At 44.4% G+C, this 18,864-nt stretch overlaps 1 protein-coding gene across 1 annotated transcript; it reads right to left on the bottom strand.

Moving 5' to 3' along the window:
• Window positions 1-319: 319 nt before the first annotated feature.
• Window positions 320-1,255, bottom strand: LOC134989564 (olfactory receptor 4B13-like). Its single transcript, XM_063950616.1, has one exon. It carries the CDS (start codon window positions 1,253-1,255, stop codon window positions 320-322), a length of 936 nt encoding a protein of 311 aa, XP_063806686.1.
• Window positions 1,256-18,864: the final 17,609 nt, after the last annotated feature.

Below are 18,864 nucleotides of genomic sequence, written 5' to 3'. Positions count from 1 at the left end.
ACCCCTTTGCACATGTGCAGAGCGGGTCCTGCACAAGCGCAAAGTACTGTAGCGATATTCGGTATTTTGCTGCATGTAATGCTCTAACCACATCTGAATTACCCCCTTTGGTTGCACCTTGGAGAAACCCTCTGCTGCCTCAGAATCAGCAGCTCCCCTAAGATGCTGGGCCTTCTCCAGCTGTAAATGAAGTCGCAGTGTCTGACTAGGGAATGCTCAGAAAACGGAGGTGTCTGCATTTTGTAGCCCCCCCCCCTCCCTCCTTCAGATGCTGTTTACTAGTCACTCGCTTTGTGAATAATTCTATGTATGTGCACTGTCACCCAAGTTTAATATTCTGCAAATAGTGAATGAGTTTTATCTTCAGGGCGTGTGTCCGGACCCCGTATATCAGGGGGTTAAGGAGTGGTGGGAACACTGCAGGAGTAACAGAGAGCAGAACATGGACCATAATGGGGAGGTCAATACTGCCCAGCCTGTACCTGATGAAAACAAAGAAAACTCCTAACAAAAAGATGGTAAAGTTCAGTAAATGGGTCACCAAGGTGTGGACGGCTTTCTGACGGGACTCTTTGGAGACTCTCAGGCAGACGGCAAATATCCGCAGGTAGGAAAACACAGTGACGGAGATGGTGATAATTATGTAGATGGAGACCCCAGCAGCTGAATAGAAGTTACTGAGAGAAGGGTCTGAGCAGGACAGAGTAACGAGGGACATATTATCACAGAATATATTATTTATCTTATTCCCACACAGAGGAAGAGTCCAAGTTAGCAGATTGCCAATGAAGACGGCAATGATGTCTGTTGCAGAAGACCCAGTGATGAGCTTCATAACCTTCTTGTTGGTCATCAAGGTGACATAATGCAATGGGTGACAGACGGCCAGATACCGGTCATACGCCATGAGGGTGTAGGTGCTCATTTCTAAAATGGCAAAAAGAGTAATGCACAGAGCCTGAGTAATACATCCACCATATGAGATGGTCTTAGATGAGGTGATCAGGTCAACTATCAGCTTCGGGAAAAACGTGGAGCTCCCGAACATTCCATTGAGGAAGAGCTTACATATGAGAATGTACATGGGCTCATGTAGGCTTGGTTCGGCCATCACCACAAATACAATAGTAATACTCAAAAGCATAATAAATAAATATATAATAATACAAAGGGCGCAATAAATGTATTGGAACTCTTTCATCTCTACAAGACCCAGGAGAACCAAGAGGGTGCTGACATTGAACGCCTGGTCCATTTCTCGTCTTCTTGTTTAACACAGAGACTTGTCTGACAATAAACAAAGGAACCTGTGTAATAAAAAAATATACAGTATATATATATATATATATATATTTAAAAAGAGGAACAACACTTGTAGATAAGTACATAACAAATTCTCTTGTTTCATGTAACTAAAGCGTTTAACAACAATTAAGATTAAAATGTATATTGTACTTCTATCTATCTATCTATCTATCTATCTATCTATCTATCTATCTATCTATCTATCTATCTATCTATCTATCTATCTATCCCAAATATATCTCTCAAATCAATCTATCTACTTGCTATCCTCCCCTTTACATTTGCTCATACACAAATGTAACATCAATGTCCTATGAGTGTTTGTGACTATTAACAACAACTAAAGAAACTATACTAGCACAAATTATTCATGTACAGTACATAAGGAACAGTAAGGACAATATCACTTTTCTGTGTCCTCTCTTCAAGGGGTAGAATTTTCCACCTAGGGTAATCCTAGCAGTGCACCCAAGATGGCTGCCTCACCTGGTATCTGTGAGGGAGGAATATGCAACACGTGGAAGTTATTACTAAAAATGCCTGCACCTACCCTGCAATATGCTTACTGTGTGCTTTATGCTTCCTTTTTATGTCTGTGTGGCTTGTCTACAGTATTGCTGTATTACTTATATCTTATGTATTATGTGCATTGTTTTGATGTCTGTAAAGTGACTTGAGTCCTGTTGGAGAAAGAGCCCTATATAAATAAAATTATTATTATCATCATCATCATCATACAGTACCTATAGCATAACATCATCTCAAGAACAATCTGTACAGGCTTCAACCCATATATTGTGCAAGCAATAGGCCTGATTTAGAAGTGCACGCAATGTCAATTTCATAAGCAGTGGAGCGATTCTTTAGCAACTGCGCACGTGTCAGAGCCGCACTGGGCTTATAACGTTGGTCTTGTGACAGCGGTCGTACAGAGGATTTATTATCAGAGTGAGTGACAAGTAGCCAGCATTTGGGGGTGTTCACAGGAGGTGGTTAGATAAACGTAGATGTGTCAGTTTTCTGGGCATATGTAAGCGGTGCACGGCAAATTCTTTGCGAGCAGAAGAGGGACAGACCTCGTACTGTAGGTGAGATGCTCAGCCTGAGACAGCACTGATTTGCTCAGAAGTCTTGTGTGCGATAAAAGTGTTTTTCATTGAAATTTCATCAAAGTGAACTGAAAGCAAATGTGATTTTTTTTCCATCCTGTAATCAACACAACAAAATACTTTGTGGTTCCCGTATCTCCAATTATCTACCTTTCCTAAGTAATAAAAGGCAGGATTCTGTGTGCAGGTTGTGACAACAAAGCTGCACTCTAATTGAAAATGCATTTTTTTTCCAACTTTTTCCTGTCTCAATTGAAAGCCTCCTATGTGTAGGAAGAACATGGCAGCCCAACAAAGCCTATCATTTTATAAACTAGGGAATGTACCACAGTAAATGAGGGATCACTTTGTTTTTCCATATGGCATAAGATGGGGGAGCTACAGTATTTTTTTTTTTTTTTTACTTTTTTCAGTTACTGACCAATAACTACTTTGGGGTCACATTGTTTGAAAGAAGAGACTCCCCTCTTTGAAGACAGGGTCACCCTATGTGCATGCAGACCAGTATCAGGGTGATAGGGCAGAATATGCCCCTTACCCCATCTACGCAAAACTATTTTATCTGTATCATTAGGCAATATTGGCCCTCATTTCGAGTTGTTCACTCGCTGGCCGCTTTTCGCAGCAGTACACACGCTAAGCCGCCGCCCTCTGGGAGTGTATCTTAGCTTAGCAGAATTGTGAACGAAGTATTCGCAATATTGTGAAAAGATTTTTCTGTGCAGTTTCTGAGTAGCTCGAGACTTACTCTTCCAGTGCGATCAGTTCAGTGCTTGTCGTTCCTGGTTTGACGTCACAAACACACCCAGCATTCGCCCAGACACTCCCCCATTTCTTCAGCCACTCCCTCGTTTTTCCCAGAAACGGCAGCGTTTTTTCACACACTCCCATAAAACGGCCAGTTTCCGCCCAGAAACACCCACTTCCTGTCAATCACACTCCGATCACCAGAACGAAGAAAAAACCTCGTAATGCCGTGAGTAAAATACCAAACTTCTTAGCAAATTTACTTGGCGCAGTCGCAGTGCGAACATTGCGCATGCGCAATTAGTGGAAAATCGCTGCGATGCGAAGAAAATTACCGAGCGAACAACTCGGAATGAGGGCCATTGTTTGGTGATCACTAGACAATAGCAGATATGGGGGCCACGTACTGGGAATTGAAAGAGGGGACTCCCTGAATGATCCCATATTTACAGGTATAATTTATGGCATGATAATAGAGTACATAGGAGTTGTGACGGGGATGTTACATTTAAATGCAGAGCAGCAATATCAGAATTGTATCTTGTATCAGAATGTAAAGAAATGGTTTTATGTCACCTAAATGGATCAATAGCATGTGTCCTTTATATGACCCTATGTATGCACAAACCTAGGTGAAGAATTGATGGCTCTTGGAGACAGTAAATTAGATACAGGGTCTCTTATCCACACCCCAGCAATAAAATTGAAGTCAGGATGGTAGATAAGGATCTCTTATCTTGTACCAGTCATAGATGTTTGGGGGTAGGAAAATTGCATCATTCATCCTCAAACAAGTCAGACCTAGTCATGCTAGGCCATACAGTGAAAGTAGAATTTCACCTCTGAAAGAGAATGTAATGTCACAACCCCTTCCTCCCCAAATCATTGCAAGACAGCATGTGGAGGAAGCCTCATCCCTGACATGCCCAGTTTTCAGCATTGAGCTGGTAAAAATAAAATAAAAAACAGGTGGGAGGACAGCTGTAAAAGTTTGAAGACACTTCTCCCTCAAGAGTCAGTGTTCATTTCTTGGGGACTGCACCATGTTTTGGAGATGAATCTTAAAGCTAAACTGTGCAGTCCCCCACATCAAGAATCCTAAGTGCTTTGTTAGGCTTCTGCATTATCATATCCTATTTATTTTCTTGAGATTTAAATGTACTGTATTTCTGTCCATTTATAATCATTTGTGTACACTCTTACCTTGGACGATTTTGTTTGCATTGGAAGATAATAAATTCTAGTATATTCTCCATGTCTCTTGGTGAATCTATGAGCCTGTGCAGCCCAAGCTACTAATGAAGCTTTTAGGGAGTGTGCAATGAATAATTCTGGATGCAGATAGCTGCAAAGTACTGTCTGGTGTCTATATACAGTATTGAGGTTCTGTGTTCCTTTGCTGGTGGCAGTCACCAGGTTTTTATAAACCACACGTGCTGAGGCAACCATAAGTCACTGGTGGTGGTTTTCAGATTGAGGTATCTGGGAAATCGGCTGACCTGTTGTGACAGGGGTCTATGTGGTCTTTATACTAAGCCTTGAAGAAAGATAAAGTGAATGCAGATAAAGTACCAGCCAACCATCACTTAACTGTCATTTTTCAAACTCAGCCTGTAACATGGCAGTTAGGAGCTGATTGTCTGACACTTTATATCTCTCTCCACTTTATCACTCCAAGGCTTAGTACATATGGGCTCATTTAGCCATGAGTGATAAAATTTGTGAAAGATAAAACTTGTTGCCTATGATAAATGGTGCTCCAGCCAATCAGCTCCCAACTGTCATGTGTTCAGCTCATGTATTTGAAAAATGACAGTGCTGAGCTGATTGGCTGGGACATCATTTATCATATTCATTCACAAAGAGTTGTATCACTCGTTGATAAATGACCCCCCACAGACCTCTTATTGCCCTCCCACCCATATACAGAAATGTCTATTTCTAGCACAGGGTAACATTGTCTGGGTGATCACTAGCAGAAGCTACTAGCTGACTCTCTTCTTTCATACATGGGTACCCACAAAGATTCTGGTGCCATTATAGAGGCAAGAGTGCACCTTGGTGTCACCCACTTCCATTTATATATAGAAAACATCCATTTTCCGTAGAGCAGTGATAAACTGTCTATTGATTACCAGCCATTAATCTCTAAGGGGGCACATAGTTGGAAAGAGGGGACTCCTCTCTTTCAAAAAAGGTTCTTATCAAAGCCGTAATGAGACTTTTTGGTGCCCTATGCTAGAAAGAGTATTAATGCCCACCCACATTTTTCTAATAGGGACATAGGGCGCATGCCCTCTTGGAGAAGGGGCATGACAAAACCAAAACTGAATCCGGAGAAAGTCCATGCTATGGTCTCTATCTATCTATCTATCTATCTATCTATCTATCTATCTATCTATCTATCTATCTATCTATCTATCTATCTATCTATCTATCTATCTATCCATCCACTGCTCAAAAACATAAAGGGAACACTAAACACATCCTAGATCTGAATTAATGAAATATTCTTATTAAATACTTTGTTCTTTACATAGTTGAATGTGCTGACAACAAAATCACACAAAAATTATCAATGGAAATCAAATTTATTAACCCATGGAGGTCTGGATTTGGAGTCACACTCAAAATTAAAGTGGAAAAACACACTACAGGCTGATCCAACTTTGATGTAATGTCTTTAAAACAAGTCAAAATGAGGCTCAGTAGTGTGTGTGGCCTCCACGTGTCTGAATGACCTCTCTACAATGCCTGGGCATGCTCCTGATGAGGTGGCGGATGGTCTCCTGAGGGATCTCCTCCCAGACCTGGACTAAAGCATCCGCCAACTCCTGGACAGTCTGTGGTGAAACGTGGCGTTGGTGGATGGAGCGAGACATGATATCCCAGATGTGCTCAATTGTATTCAGGTCTGGGGAACGGGCGGGCCAGTCCATAGCATCAATGCCTTCGTCTTGCAGGAACTGCTGACACACTCCAGCCACATGAGGTCTAGCACTGTCTTGCATTAGGAGGAACCCAGGGCCAACCGCACCAGCATATGGTCTCACAAGGAGTCTGAGGATCTCATCTCGGTACCTAATGGCAGTCAGGCTACCTCTGGAGAGCACATGGAGGACTGTGCGGACCCCCAAAGAAATGCCACCCCACACCATTACTCACCCACTGCCAAACCGGTCATGCTGGAGGATGTTGCAGGCAGCAGAACGTTCTCCTTGGCATCTCCAGACTCTGTCACATCTGTCACATGTGCTCAGTGAGAACCTGCTTTCATCTGTGAAGAGCACAGGGCGCCAGTGGCGAATTTGCCAATCTTGGTGTTCTCTGGCAAATACCAAACGTCCTGCACGGTGTTGGGCTGTCAGCACAACCCCCACCTGTGGACGTTGGGCCCTCATACCACCCTCATGGAGTCTGTTTCTGATCGTTTGAGTAGAAACATGCACATTTGTGGCTTGCTGGTGGTCATTTTGCAGGGCTCTGGCAGTGCTCCTTCTGTTCCTCCTTGTACAAAGGCGGACGTAGCAGTCCTGCTGCTTGGTTGTTGCCCTCCTACGGCCTCCTCCACGTCTCCTGATGTACTGGCCTGTCTCCTGGTAGCGCCTCCATGCTCTGGACACTACGCTGACAGACACAGCAAACAGCTCGCATTGATGTGCCATCCTGGATTAGCTGCACTACCTGAGCCACTTGTGTGGGTTGTAGACTCCGTCTCATGCTACTACTAGAGTGAAAGCACCGCCAGCTTTCAAAAGTGACCAAAACATCAGGAAGTGGTCTGTGGTCACCACCTGCAGAACAACTCCTTTATTGGGGGTGTCTTGCTAATTGCCTATAATTCCCCCCTGCATTTGCACAACAGCATGTGAAATTGATTGTCAATCAGTGTTGCTTCCTAAGTGGACAGTTTGATTTCACAGAAGTGTGATTGACTTGGAGTTACATTGTGTTGTTTAAGTGTTCCCTTTATTTTTTTGAGGAGTGAGTATATATATATATATATATATAGGCACTTACTTAAAACATTAATCATACACACAAAGTTAAATAAGTAATAGTGAACATGAAAATGACTTTTTGGCGTGATGCACTCCCTGTATGGTTTCAGTGGCAGCTTGTGTAGTCAAAACGAATGGTTCTCATTAGTATAAATAACTGAAAAGATAGTGACAAGAGAACAGCGCCTCCTAATGCAATATAGACCAATTTCCAGTGAACTTTCCAATCATAAAAATTGTGCACGTACCCTTTATATTAGGCAAAAGGTTTTAATTTTTTCCCAAAACAGCAATTAGGAGTATTTTTCACCAATATCCCGGTGTCTGGTCTCCAAATCCAGATATCAGCAGTGTGCCATGTGAAAGAACAGCAGAGTTTAATAAGTGCAAAATCCATACATACATATAGATTTAGAAATATCATATTCTCAAGATGTCACAGGAGTACAGCAAGTATTCCTGGAACAACCAACTGGAGTATTCCCTCAATGCGTTTCGTCCACAGCAAATATTTTAGGACTTCAGGAGGATAATTTACCAGTGCTCCTGGGACCCCTTTTATACCCTTACTAATAGGTAGATAGGGGGCAGGTGCAATCTGCCTCAAAAGAAAGGAAGTGACCTCACTTCCAGGCTACAATTTGTAAAAGTGTGTATGGCCCCACCAATATGGCCATTAATAACAAAACTGGGAGTATAGAAATATATTGTTTCTGATGAATTCCTTTACAAATTCTGCATATGCTCCTGTTTAATCATTAGTGGATCAATAAATGCACACAAAATTCAAACGAACAAAACTCAGAAAATGTCTCCGGTTTATTCTAATATCCACTCTGCTGTATGCCTATACTAAGTTGGCCGCATTACCAGAAGTCACAAGTCCGTACTTATAGGAAGTTTATCACTTGGACATTACAATGCCCAATCCAAGATGGCCACACGTCGAGAGAGCGGCAGCGTGCCATCATTGATGGCAATATTGGTGGGGGCATATACACTTTTACAAATTGTAGCATGAAAGTGAGGTCACTTCCTTTCTAGTGGGGCAGATTGCACCTGCCCCCTATCTACCTATTGTAAGGGTATAAAAAGGGGTCCCAGAAGAACTGGTAGATTATCCTCCTGATGAAGTCCTAAAATATTTTCTGTGGATGAAACACATTGAGGGAATCCTCCAGTTGGTTGTTCCAGGAATACTTGCCGTACTCCCATGACATCTTGAGAATATGCTATTTCTAAATCTATATGTATGTATGTATGTATGTATGGATTTTGCAGTTATTAAACTTTTTTAGAAAATATATATTGACACCCTGTTACTTGCCACACTGTTGATATCTAGATTTGGAGACCAGACACCAGGATATTGGTGAAAAATACTCCTAAATGCTGATTTGGGCAAAAATAAAAACTTTTGCATAATATAACACACACACACACACACACACACACACACACACACACACACACACACACACACACACACACACACACACACACACACACACACACACACTATATGGTCAAAAGTATTTGGACGCCTGACCAGTACACCAACAGGGACTGTAATTACATTGTATTCCAATACATTTACTTTAATATGGAGTTGTTCCCCCTTTTGCACCAATGACAGCTTCCACTCTTCTCTGGAGGCTTTCCACAAGATTTTGGAGTGTTTCTGTTGGAATTTATGCCCATTCATTCTGAAGAGCATTTATGAGGTCAAGTACTGAATAATTAACAGGTGTAGTCAAATACTTTTGGCCATGCAGTGGTAAATTCAGTTGATTGGACATGATTTGGAAAGGCACACACCTATCTATATAAGGTCCTACACTTGACAGTTCATGTCTGAGCACAAACCAAGCATGAAGTCAAAGGAATTGTCTGTAGACCTCTGAGACAGGATTGTCTCAAGGTACAAATCTGGGGAAAGGTACAGAAAAATATCTGCTGCTTTGAAGGTCCCAATGAGCACAGTGGCCTCCATAAAAGAAGTTTGGAACCACCAGGACTCTTCCCAGAGCTGGCCGGCTGTCTGAACTGAGCGATCAGGGGAGAAGGGACCTATTCAGGGAGGTGACCAAGAACCCTGTGGTCACTCTGTCAGAGCTACAGCATTCCTCTGTGGAGAGTGGAGAACCTTCCTGAAGGACAACCATCTCTGCAGCAATCCACCAATCAGGCCTGTATGGTAGAGTGGTCAGACGGCCAGTTCTCCCACTCCTTAATAAAAAGCACATGGCAGCCCGCCCAGAGTTTGACAAAATGCACCTGAAGGACTCTCAGACCATGAGAAGCAAAATTCTCTGGTCTGATGAGACAAAGGTTGAACTCTTTGGCGTGAATGCCAGGCGTCAAGTTTGGAGGAAACCAGGCACTGCTCATTACTAGGCCAATACCATCCCTACAGTGAAGCATGGTGGTGGCAGCATTAAGCTGTGGGGATGTTTTTCAGTGGCAGGAACTGGAAGACTAGTCAGGATAGAGGGAAGATGAAAGCAGCAATGTACAAAGACATCCTGGATAAAAACCTGCTCCAGAGCGCTCTTGACCTCAGACCTCAGGTTCATCTTTCAGCAGGACAATGACCCTAAGCACACAGCCAAGATATCAAAGGAGTGGCTTCAGGACAACTCTGTGAATGTCCTTGAGTGGCCCAGCCAGAACCCAGACTTGAATCCGATTGAACATCTCTGGAGAGATGTGAAAATGGCTGTGCACCAATGCATCCAATTCAAACTGATGGAGTTGAGAGGTGCTGCAAAGAGGAATGGGCGACACTGGCCAAAGATAGGTGTGCCAAGCTTGTGGCATCATATTCAAAAAGACTTGAGGCTGTAAATGCTCTCAAAGGTGCATCAACAAGGTATTGAGTAAAGGCTGTGAATACTTATGTACATGTGATTTCTTAGTTTTTAGCAAAAATCTCCAAAACACTTTTTTCACATTGTCATTATGGGGTATTGTGTGTAGAATTTTGAGGGGAAAAATTAATTTATTCCAGTTTGGAATAAGGCTGTAACATAACAAAATGTGGAAAAAGTGAAGCGCTGTGAATACCTTATGGATGCACTGTCTATCTATCTATCTATCTATCTATCTATCTATCTATCTATCTATCTATCTATCTATCTATCTATCTATCTATCTATATACATATATTGTAAACACATTTATACAGTAGAGCACTGCAAGAAAATGGATTTGGACATAAATCACCTTTATATCACATTTATGCACTTGATAGCTCATTGTTATTCAGTTACAATACCATTTAGTAAGTAACACTTTTCAATATACTGCCATACCTAGGATTCAAACCCATAACCTTTAGAATTCCAGACAAACACCTTACTCATTTGGATGGTAGTTCCTGCATAAAATATATGAGATTTCTAACTATATGAAGCTACTTGGACTTTATAAAAAAAATACTCAGCATTGCAATTGAGTAGACCTATGTAGTGTGCAGCCACACATCCAATCACTTGCAGCCACACACTACATTGTAAGCTTCAAATATTTAGAATTCCCTATTTTAGAATTCTCTAGTTTTCTCTGCAATGGCAGATAGCTCAATACATAGAATGTCTGACTGCAATGCCACAGGCAATGGGTTAGAATTCCAGGTATGTCAGCATCTTGTTCATAAATGTTGTGTAGGTATTAGCGACGGAAGGGGTGGGGGTAGGAGACAGGGGTGGCCAGGAGATGCTGGGCTTCACAAAGGAGGAAAGCTACAAGTCAAAGTAATTAAAACAGAAAATTGAAAAGTGCCACCAACAGTGCACACTACTTTGCAGCGCTATGTGCGGTGGCACACGCCACACCACCGTAGTTACGGCCCTGGCACCCTTCTGTCTAGGTGCCAGGGCTGGGGAGATATAGGGACTTAAATTCCCTCCCCAATCTCTGGCATCCCTATAGTGATATCAGCTCGCAGTAACATAATCGTCACTGCTATGGGACAATCTCCCTGAACCTCAGGACTTCCCAATGCAAATTAGTGCTGGTCCAGAGTAGGGTGAAATATAGTCATCTGGAGTTTTACGTTTCATGGGGATAATGAACTCAAATCGTCCTCAGCAGCGAAGTGGTTATTCAGCACATTGCACGATGACCCCTCCCAATAAAATGTTTGAGGTGCTGTCTATATTAAATTCTGCTTATTTTTTTCCTCCTTCCTAAATACTTTTGTTTTAAACTCTAAAAGGAGCAAGTGCCCTGATGATAGTGAATGTACTGGAGATGATCTGATGCTGCTGACACCAAATATAATGCCCACAATCAGTAACTGCCTGTACTGTACCTCACATGCCGGGGTCTCTGCAGATAGAGCTCTCAGTCACATTTACCCTCCATATATTTATACTCACAGTGAGGAGACTCAGCAATTCCCAGAGGAGGTAACGTCCCTGCACAGACAGATGTAGGGATAACAGTAACTGCTGTACTGTACCTTAGATGCCGGGGTCTCTGCAGATGGAGCTCAGTCACATTTACCCTCCATATATTTATACTCACAGTGAGGAGACTCAGCAATCCCCAGAGGAGGTAACGTCCCTACACAGACAGATGTAGTGTTTTACAGTAACTGCTGTACTGTACCTCACATGCCGGGTACTCTGCAGATGGGGCTCTCAGTCACATTTACTCTCCATATATTTATACTCACAGTGAGGAGACTCAGCAATTCCCAGAGGAGGTAACGTCCCTGCACAGACAGATGTAGTGTATTACAGTAACTGCTGTACTGTACCTCACATGCCGGGTACTCTGCAGATGGGGCTCTCAGTCACATTTACCCTCCATATATTTATACTCACAGTGAGGAGACTCAGCAATCCCCAGAGGAAGTAATGTCCCTGCACAGACAGATGTAGGGATAACAGTAACTGCTGTACTGTACCTCACATGCCGGGGTCTCTGCAATTGGAGCTCTCAGTCACATTTACCCTCCATATATTTATACTCACAGTGAGGAGACTCAGCAATCCCCAGAGGAGGTAACGACCCTGCACAGACAGATGTAGGGATAACAGTAACTGCTGAACTGTATGTCACATGTCGGGGTCTCCGCAGATGGGGCTCTCAGTCACATTTACCCTCCATATATTTATACTCACAGTGAGAAGACTCAGCAATCCCCAGAGGAGGTAATGTCCCTGCACAGACAGATGTAGGGATAACAATAACTGCCGTACTGTACCTCACATGCCGGGGTCTCTGCAGATGGGGCTCTCAGTCACATTTACCCTCCATATATTTATACTCACAGTGAGAAGACTCAGCAATCCCCAGAGGAGGTAACGTCCCTGCACAGACAGATGTAGGGATAACAATAACTGCTATACTGTACCTCACATGCCGGGGTCTCTGCAATTGGAGCTCTCAGTCACATTTACCCTCCATATATTTATACTCACAGTGAGGAGACTCAGCAATCCCCAGAGGAGGTAACGTCTCTGCACAGACAGATGTAGGCATAACAGTAACTGCTGTACTGTACCTCACATGCCGGGTACTCTGCAGATGGGGCTCTCAGTCACATTTACCCTCCATATATTTATACTCACAGTGAGGAGACTCAGCAATCCCCAGAGGAGGTAACGTCCCTACACAGACAGATGTAGTGTATTACAGTAACTGCTGTACTGTACCTCACATGCCGGGTACTCTGCAGATGGGGCTCTCAGTCACATTTACCCTCCATATATTTATACTCACAGTGAGGAGACTCAGCAATCCCCAGAGGAAGTAATGTCCCTGCACAGACAGATGTAGGGATAACAGTAACTGCTGTACTGTACCTCACATGCCGGGGTCTCTGCAATTGGAGCTCTCAGTCACATTTACCCTCCATATATTTATACTCACAGTGATTAGACTCAGCAATCCCCAGAGGAGGTAACGTCTCTGCACAGACAGATGTAGGGATAACAGTAACTGCTGTACTGTACCTCACATGCCGGGTACTCTGCAGATGGGGCTCTCAGTCACATTTACCCTCCATATATTTATACTCACAGTGAGGAGACTCAGCAATCCCCAGAGGAGGTAACGTCCCTACACAGACAGATGTAGTGTATTACAGTAACTGCTGTACTGTACCTCACATGCCGGGTACTCTGCAGATGGGGCTCTCAGTCACATTTACCCTCCATATATTTATACTCACAGTGAGGAGACTCAGCAATCCCCAGAGGAAGTAATGTCCCTGCACAGACAGATGTAGGGATAACAGTAACTGCTGTACTGTACCTCACATGCCGGGGTCTCTGCAATTGGAGCTCTCAGTCACATTTACCCTCCATATATTTATACTCACAGTGAGGAGACTCCGCAATCCCCAGAGGAGGTAACGACCTTGCACAGACAGATGTAGGGATAACAGTAACTGCTGTACTGTATGTCACATGTCGGGGTCTCTGCAGATGGGGCTCTCAGTCACATTTACCCTCCATATATTTATACTCACAGTGAGAAGACTCAGCAATCCCCAGAGGAGGTAATGTCCCTGCACAGGCAGATGTAGGGATAACAATAACTGCCGTACTGTACCTCACATGCCGGGGTCTCTGCAGATGGGGCTCTCAGTCACATTTACCCTCCATATATTTATACTCACAGTGAGAAGACTCAGCAATCCCCAGAGGAGGTAACATCCCTGCACAGACAGATGTAGGGATAACAATAACTGCTGTACTGTACCTCACATGCCGGGGTCTCTGCAATTGGAGCTCTCAGTCACATTTACCCTCCATATATTTATACTCACAGTGAGGAGACTCAGCAATCCCCAGAGGAGGTAACGACCCTGCACAGACAGATGTAGGGGATAACAGTAACTGCTGTACTGTATGTCACATGTCGGGGTCTCTGCAGATGGGGCTCTCAGTCACATTTACCCTCCATATATTTATACTCACAGTGAGAAGACTCAGCAATCCCCAGAGGAGGTAACGTCCCTGCACAGACAGATGTAGGGGATAACAGTAACTGCCGTACTGTACCTCACATGCCGGGGTCTCTGCAGATAGATCTCTCAGTCACATTTACCCTCCATATATTTATACTCACAGTGAGGAGACTCAGCAATCCCCAGAGGAGGTAACGTCCCTACACAGACAGATGTAGTGTATTACAGTAACTGCTGTACTGTACCTCACATGCCGGGTACTCTGCAGATGGGGCTCTCAGTCACATTTACCCTCCATATATTTATACTCACAGTGAGGAGACTCAGCAATCCCCAGAGGAAGTAATGTCCCTGCACAGACAGATGTAGTGATAACAGTAACTGCTGTACTGTACCTCACATGCCGGGGTCTCTGCAATTGGAGCTCTCAGTCACATTTACCCTCCATATATTTATACTCACAGTGAGAAGACTCAGCAATCCCCAGAGGAGGTAACGTCCCTGCACAGACAGATGTAGGGATAACAATAACTGCTGTACTGTACCTCACATGCCGGGGTCTCTGCAATTGGAGCTCTCAGTCACATTTACCCTCCATATATTTATACTCACAGTGAGGAGACTCAGCAATCCCCAGAGGAGGTAACGACCCTGCACAGACAGATGTAGGGGATAACAGTAACTGCTGTACTGTATGTCACATGTCGGGGTCTCTGCAGATGGGGCTCTCAGTCACATTTACCCTCCATATATTTATACTCACAGTGAGAAGACTCAGCAATTCCCAGAGGAGGTAACGTCCCTGCACAGACAGATGTAGGGGATAACAGTAACTGCTGTACTGTACCTCACATGCCGGGGTGTCTGCAGATAGAGCTCTCAGTCACATTTACCCTCCATATATTTATACTCACAGTGAGGAGACTCAGCAATTCCCAGAGGAGGTAACGTCCCTGCACAGACAGATGTAGTGTATTACAGTAACTGCTGTACTGTACCTCACATGCCGGGTACTCTGCAGATGGGGCTCTCAGTCACATTTACCCTCCATATATTTATACTCACAGTGAGGAGACTCGGCAATCCCCAGAGGAGGTAACGTCCCTACACAGACAGATGTAATGTATTACAGTAACTGCTGTACTGTACCTCACATGCCGGGGTCTCTGCAATTGGAGCTCTCAGTCACATTTACCCTCCATATATTTATACTCACAGTGAGGAGACTCAGCAATCCCCAGAGGAGGTAACGTCCCTACACAGACAGATGTAGTATATTACAGTAACTGCTGTACTGTACCTCACATGCCGGGGTCTCTGCAATTGGAGCTCTCAGTCACATTTACCCTCCATATATTTATACTCACAGTGAGGAGACTCAGCAATCCCCAGAGGAGGTAACGACCCTGCACAGACAGATGTAGGGATAACAGTAACTGCTGTACTGTATATCACATGTCGGGGTCTCTGCAGATGGGGCTCTTAGTCACATTTACCCTCCATATATTTATACTCACAGTAAGAAGACTCAGCAATCCCCAGAGGAGGTAATGTCCCTGCACAGACAGATGTAGGGATAACAATAACTGCTGTACTGTACCTCACATGCCGGGGTCTCTGCAATTGGAGCTCTCAGTCACATTTACCCTCCATATATTTATACTCACAGTGAGGAGACTCAGCAATCCCCAGAGGAGGTAACGACCCTGCACAGACAGATGTAGTGTATTACAGTAACTGCCTGTACTGTATCTCACATGCCGGGGTCTCTGCAGATGTTGCCCTGTCACATTTACCCTTTATATATTTATACTCATAGTGAGGAGACTCAGCAATCGCCAGAGGAGGTACAGTCCCTGCACAGACAGATGTAGGGATAACTGTAACTGCTGTACTGAACCTCACATGCCGGGGTCTCTGCAGATGGAGCTCTCAGTCATATTTACCCTCCATATATTATTTTATACCTACGGTGAGGGGACTCAGCAAACCCCATAGGAGGTAATGACCCTGCACAGACAGATGTAGTGGATTACAGTAACTGCCGTACTGTACCTCACATGCCGGGGTCTCTGTAGATGGAGCCCTGTCACATTTACCTTTTATATATTTATACTCATAGTGAGGAGACCCAGCAATCCCCAGAGGAGGTACAGTCCCTGCACAGACAGATATAGGGTATAACAGTAACTGCCGTACTGTACCTCACATGCCGGGGTCTCTGTAATTGGTGCTCTCAGTCACATTTACCCTCCATATATGTATATTCCTCAGTGAAGAGACAGCAATCCCCAGAGGAGGTAGAGACTCTGCATAGACAGATATAGGGGATAACAATGAGTGCCGTACTGTACCTCACATGCCGGGGTCTCTGCAATTGGAGCTCTCAGACACATTGACTCCATATATTTATACTCACAGTGAGGAGACTCAGCAATCCCCAAAGGAGGTAACGTCCCTGCACAGACAGATGCAGAGCTTAATGGTATACTAGATCATGTTTGGATACATCTACATTGTTCTGAAAATCGCATGCAAATGGCACTATCAGCACTAATTAGATGCTCATTTCAATATCATTACTGAAACCTGATGTATAGTTTTACATACAGTACATGTGGGGTTTTTTGCACAAAATATGCAGTTTTGTGCTGTGCATCTGCACAGTGGGGGTCATTCAGACCTGATCGCATGCTAGTTTTTTTTGCAGTGCTGCGAGCAGGTCAGAACTGCGCATGCATATGCACCGCAATGCGCAGGCACGACGCAGGGTACAAAGCGGATCGTTGCTGTGTGGTGGGTTTTACAAAGAATCCATTCGCACAGCCGATCGCAAGGTGATTGACAGGAAGAAGTCGTTTGTGGGTGGCAACTGACCGTTTTCTGGGAGTGTTCGGGAAAACGCAGGCATGTCCAAGCGTTTGCAGTGCGGGTGTCTGATGTCAATTCCGGCCCCAGACAGGCTGAAGTGATCGCAGCGGCTGAGTAAGTACTGTGATACTCATAAACTGCACAATATCTTTTTGTACCGCTCAGCTGCACATGCGATCGCACACTTGCACAGCTAAAATACATTCCCCGGTGGGCGGCGCCTATGCGAACGCAGGACTGCAAAAAAACACTAGCGAGCAATAAGGTCTGAATGATCCCCAATGGTCTAATGCTTCTGTACGTATGCAGATCTGGTTAGATATCACAGGACTCCTTGTGGGCAGGGCCGGATTAAGCCTTGGGGTGCCCAGAACACTTAATACAGGGGGACCCCGATGGCAGGTGGGGGATGTATATTAGATTGTGCATACCTTCCAACATGTCCCATTCCAGGAGGGACAAAATGCTCTCTACCTGGACTTCCCACTTAACATATGATTGGCGTCACCTGTGTTGAACTATTTAATTGAAAAGAAAGGTATTAGAACACCAGTGATTACAATCATAAATTAAGATGGAAGTCCAGGTAGAGAGCATTTGTCCCTCCTGGAATGTGTCATGGTGGTGTTATGAGCCACGGCTGTGGCTTATTCCTGTTTTGCATTTTGGTTATGTATTTTATGTTAATACTTCTGTTTATGTTCCCCGTGGGTGTCATGGGGTGTTCGGAGCTCACCCTTAAGGAGAGGGTACTGTTATGAACCACAGGTAGTGGTTCATTTCTATTCTATGTTTATAGTTGTCTTGCAGGCCAGGATTTCCTGTTGCTCTGGTTTGAGAAGACTCTTGTTTGCTGCCGGTGGTGAGTCTGTGTGATTGCAGCTTGTTCCCATGTGTTCAGCCTCACCTGTCTGTTGATTGCACCTCTCAGTTGTGCAGCAGGGCAGCTGCACGACATGATTAATTAAGACTCTATGTTATATTCTGGCTCAGTGCAATTCACAGAGGCTGGTGATATTTCCAGAGTTCCAGAGTTCTTGAGTTCTAAGCTAGTCCCTGCCAGTTCCTGAGCTCCTGTCTAGCAGTGTCTGTCTAGCTGCTTCGAGTGTCAGTTCCAGTGTCGGTTCCAGTGTCGGTTCAAGTGTCTGATCCCGTGTCCTGCCGTGAAGCGTTCCTGTCCAGAAGTCCTGTGGCTTTGTCTGTGCCTGGTCGAGTATCTGGCTTCTTGGTGTCCACCGGTCTGTCGTTTGGGATTCTGCCTGTCCTCCGGTTCTGAGAGTCTGTGTCGGTTACATTGGGGGTTCCTGTCCATTTGCCAGTATTGGTACCGGTTCCGTGAGTAGCGGCTTTGCCACGTTCGTCGACCTAGGCCGCAGTATTCTTTGGTTATATTTTGTTACTGGTGTTTTGCAGAGGGTTCTGCTTATGCTGTCACCGCCGGTACACAACAGTATTGTGTTGGCGAGTGGACAGCATTTCCTTTGTTGTTCTTTTCCTTTGGCGGCGTGCCACACATATATTTAGTTTTAGGGTTGTTAGTAGCCCCTAGCCTTCTGTTTGCTTTAGTTAGAGGTCCCCTTGTTATTATCCTGTCTCGGTTAACGCCTTGTCTCACTCTAAGACCTGGGGGCATCGGAGTTGGGCAGACCTAATCTGCCCTTCAAACGCGGCTGCCGTGGGCCCAAGAAACCATAGCCACTCAGGCGTGAACTGACCACACGGGTGAAACAATGGAGGTAGGGTGCTAGGGGCTATTTCCACACCACACCTTATTTCAGCGTCACGTTCTGGTGCTCTGGACTCACTACGCAACATCTCCCTTGTTCTGAGCACCAGGAACCTAACATTATCACCAGCCATACAACAAAAAAGAAATAAAGCTTTTTCTTTTTTGGCCCAGTCCAGT

The sequence above is a fragment of the Pseudophryne corroboree genome, chromosome 2 (genome assembly GCF_028390025.1).
Source record: "Pseudophryne corroboree isolate aPseCor3 chromosome 2, aPseCor3.hap2, whole genome shotgun sequence".
NCBI classification, from domain to species: Eukaryota; Metazoa; Chordata; class Amphibia; order Anura; family Myobatrachidae; genus Pseudophryne; species Pseudophryne corroboree.
Note: the sequence above shows the minus strand (reverse complement) of the source record. Positions and strands in the feature narration are given on the sequence as shown.

Coding starts and splice junctions, on each gene's coding strand:
- LOC134989564 (XM_063950616.1), bottom strand. CDS start 1,255: ATGGACCAGGCGTTCAATGTCAGCACCCTCTTGGTTCTCCTGGGTCTT.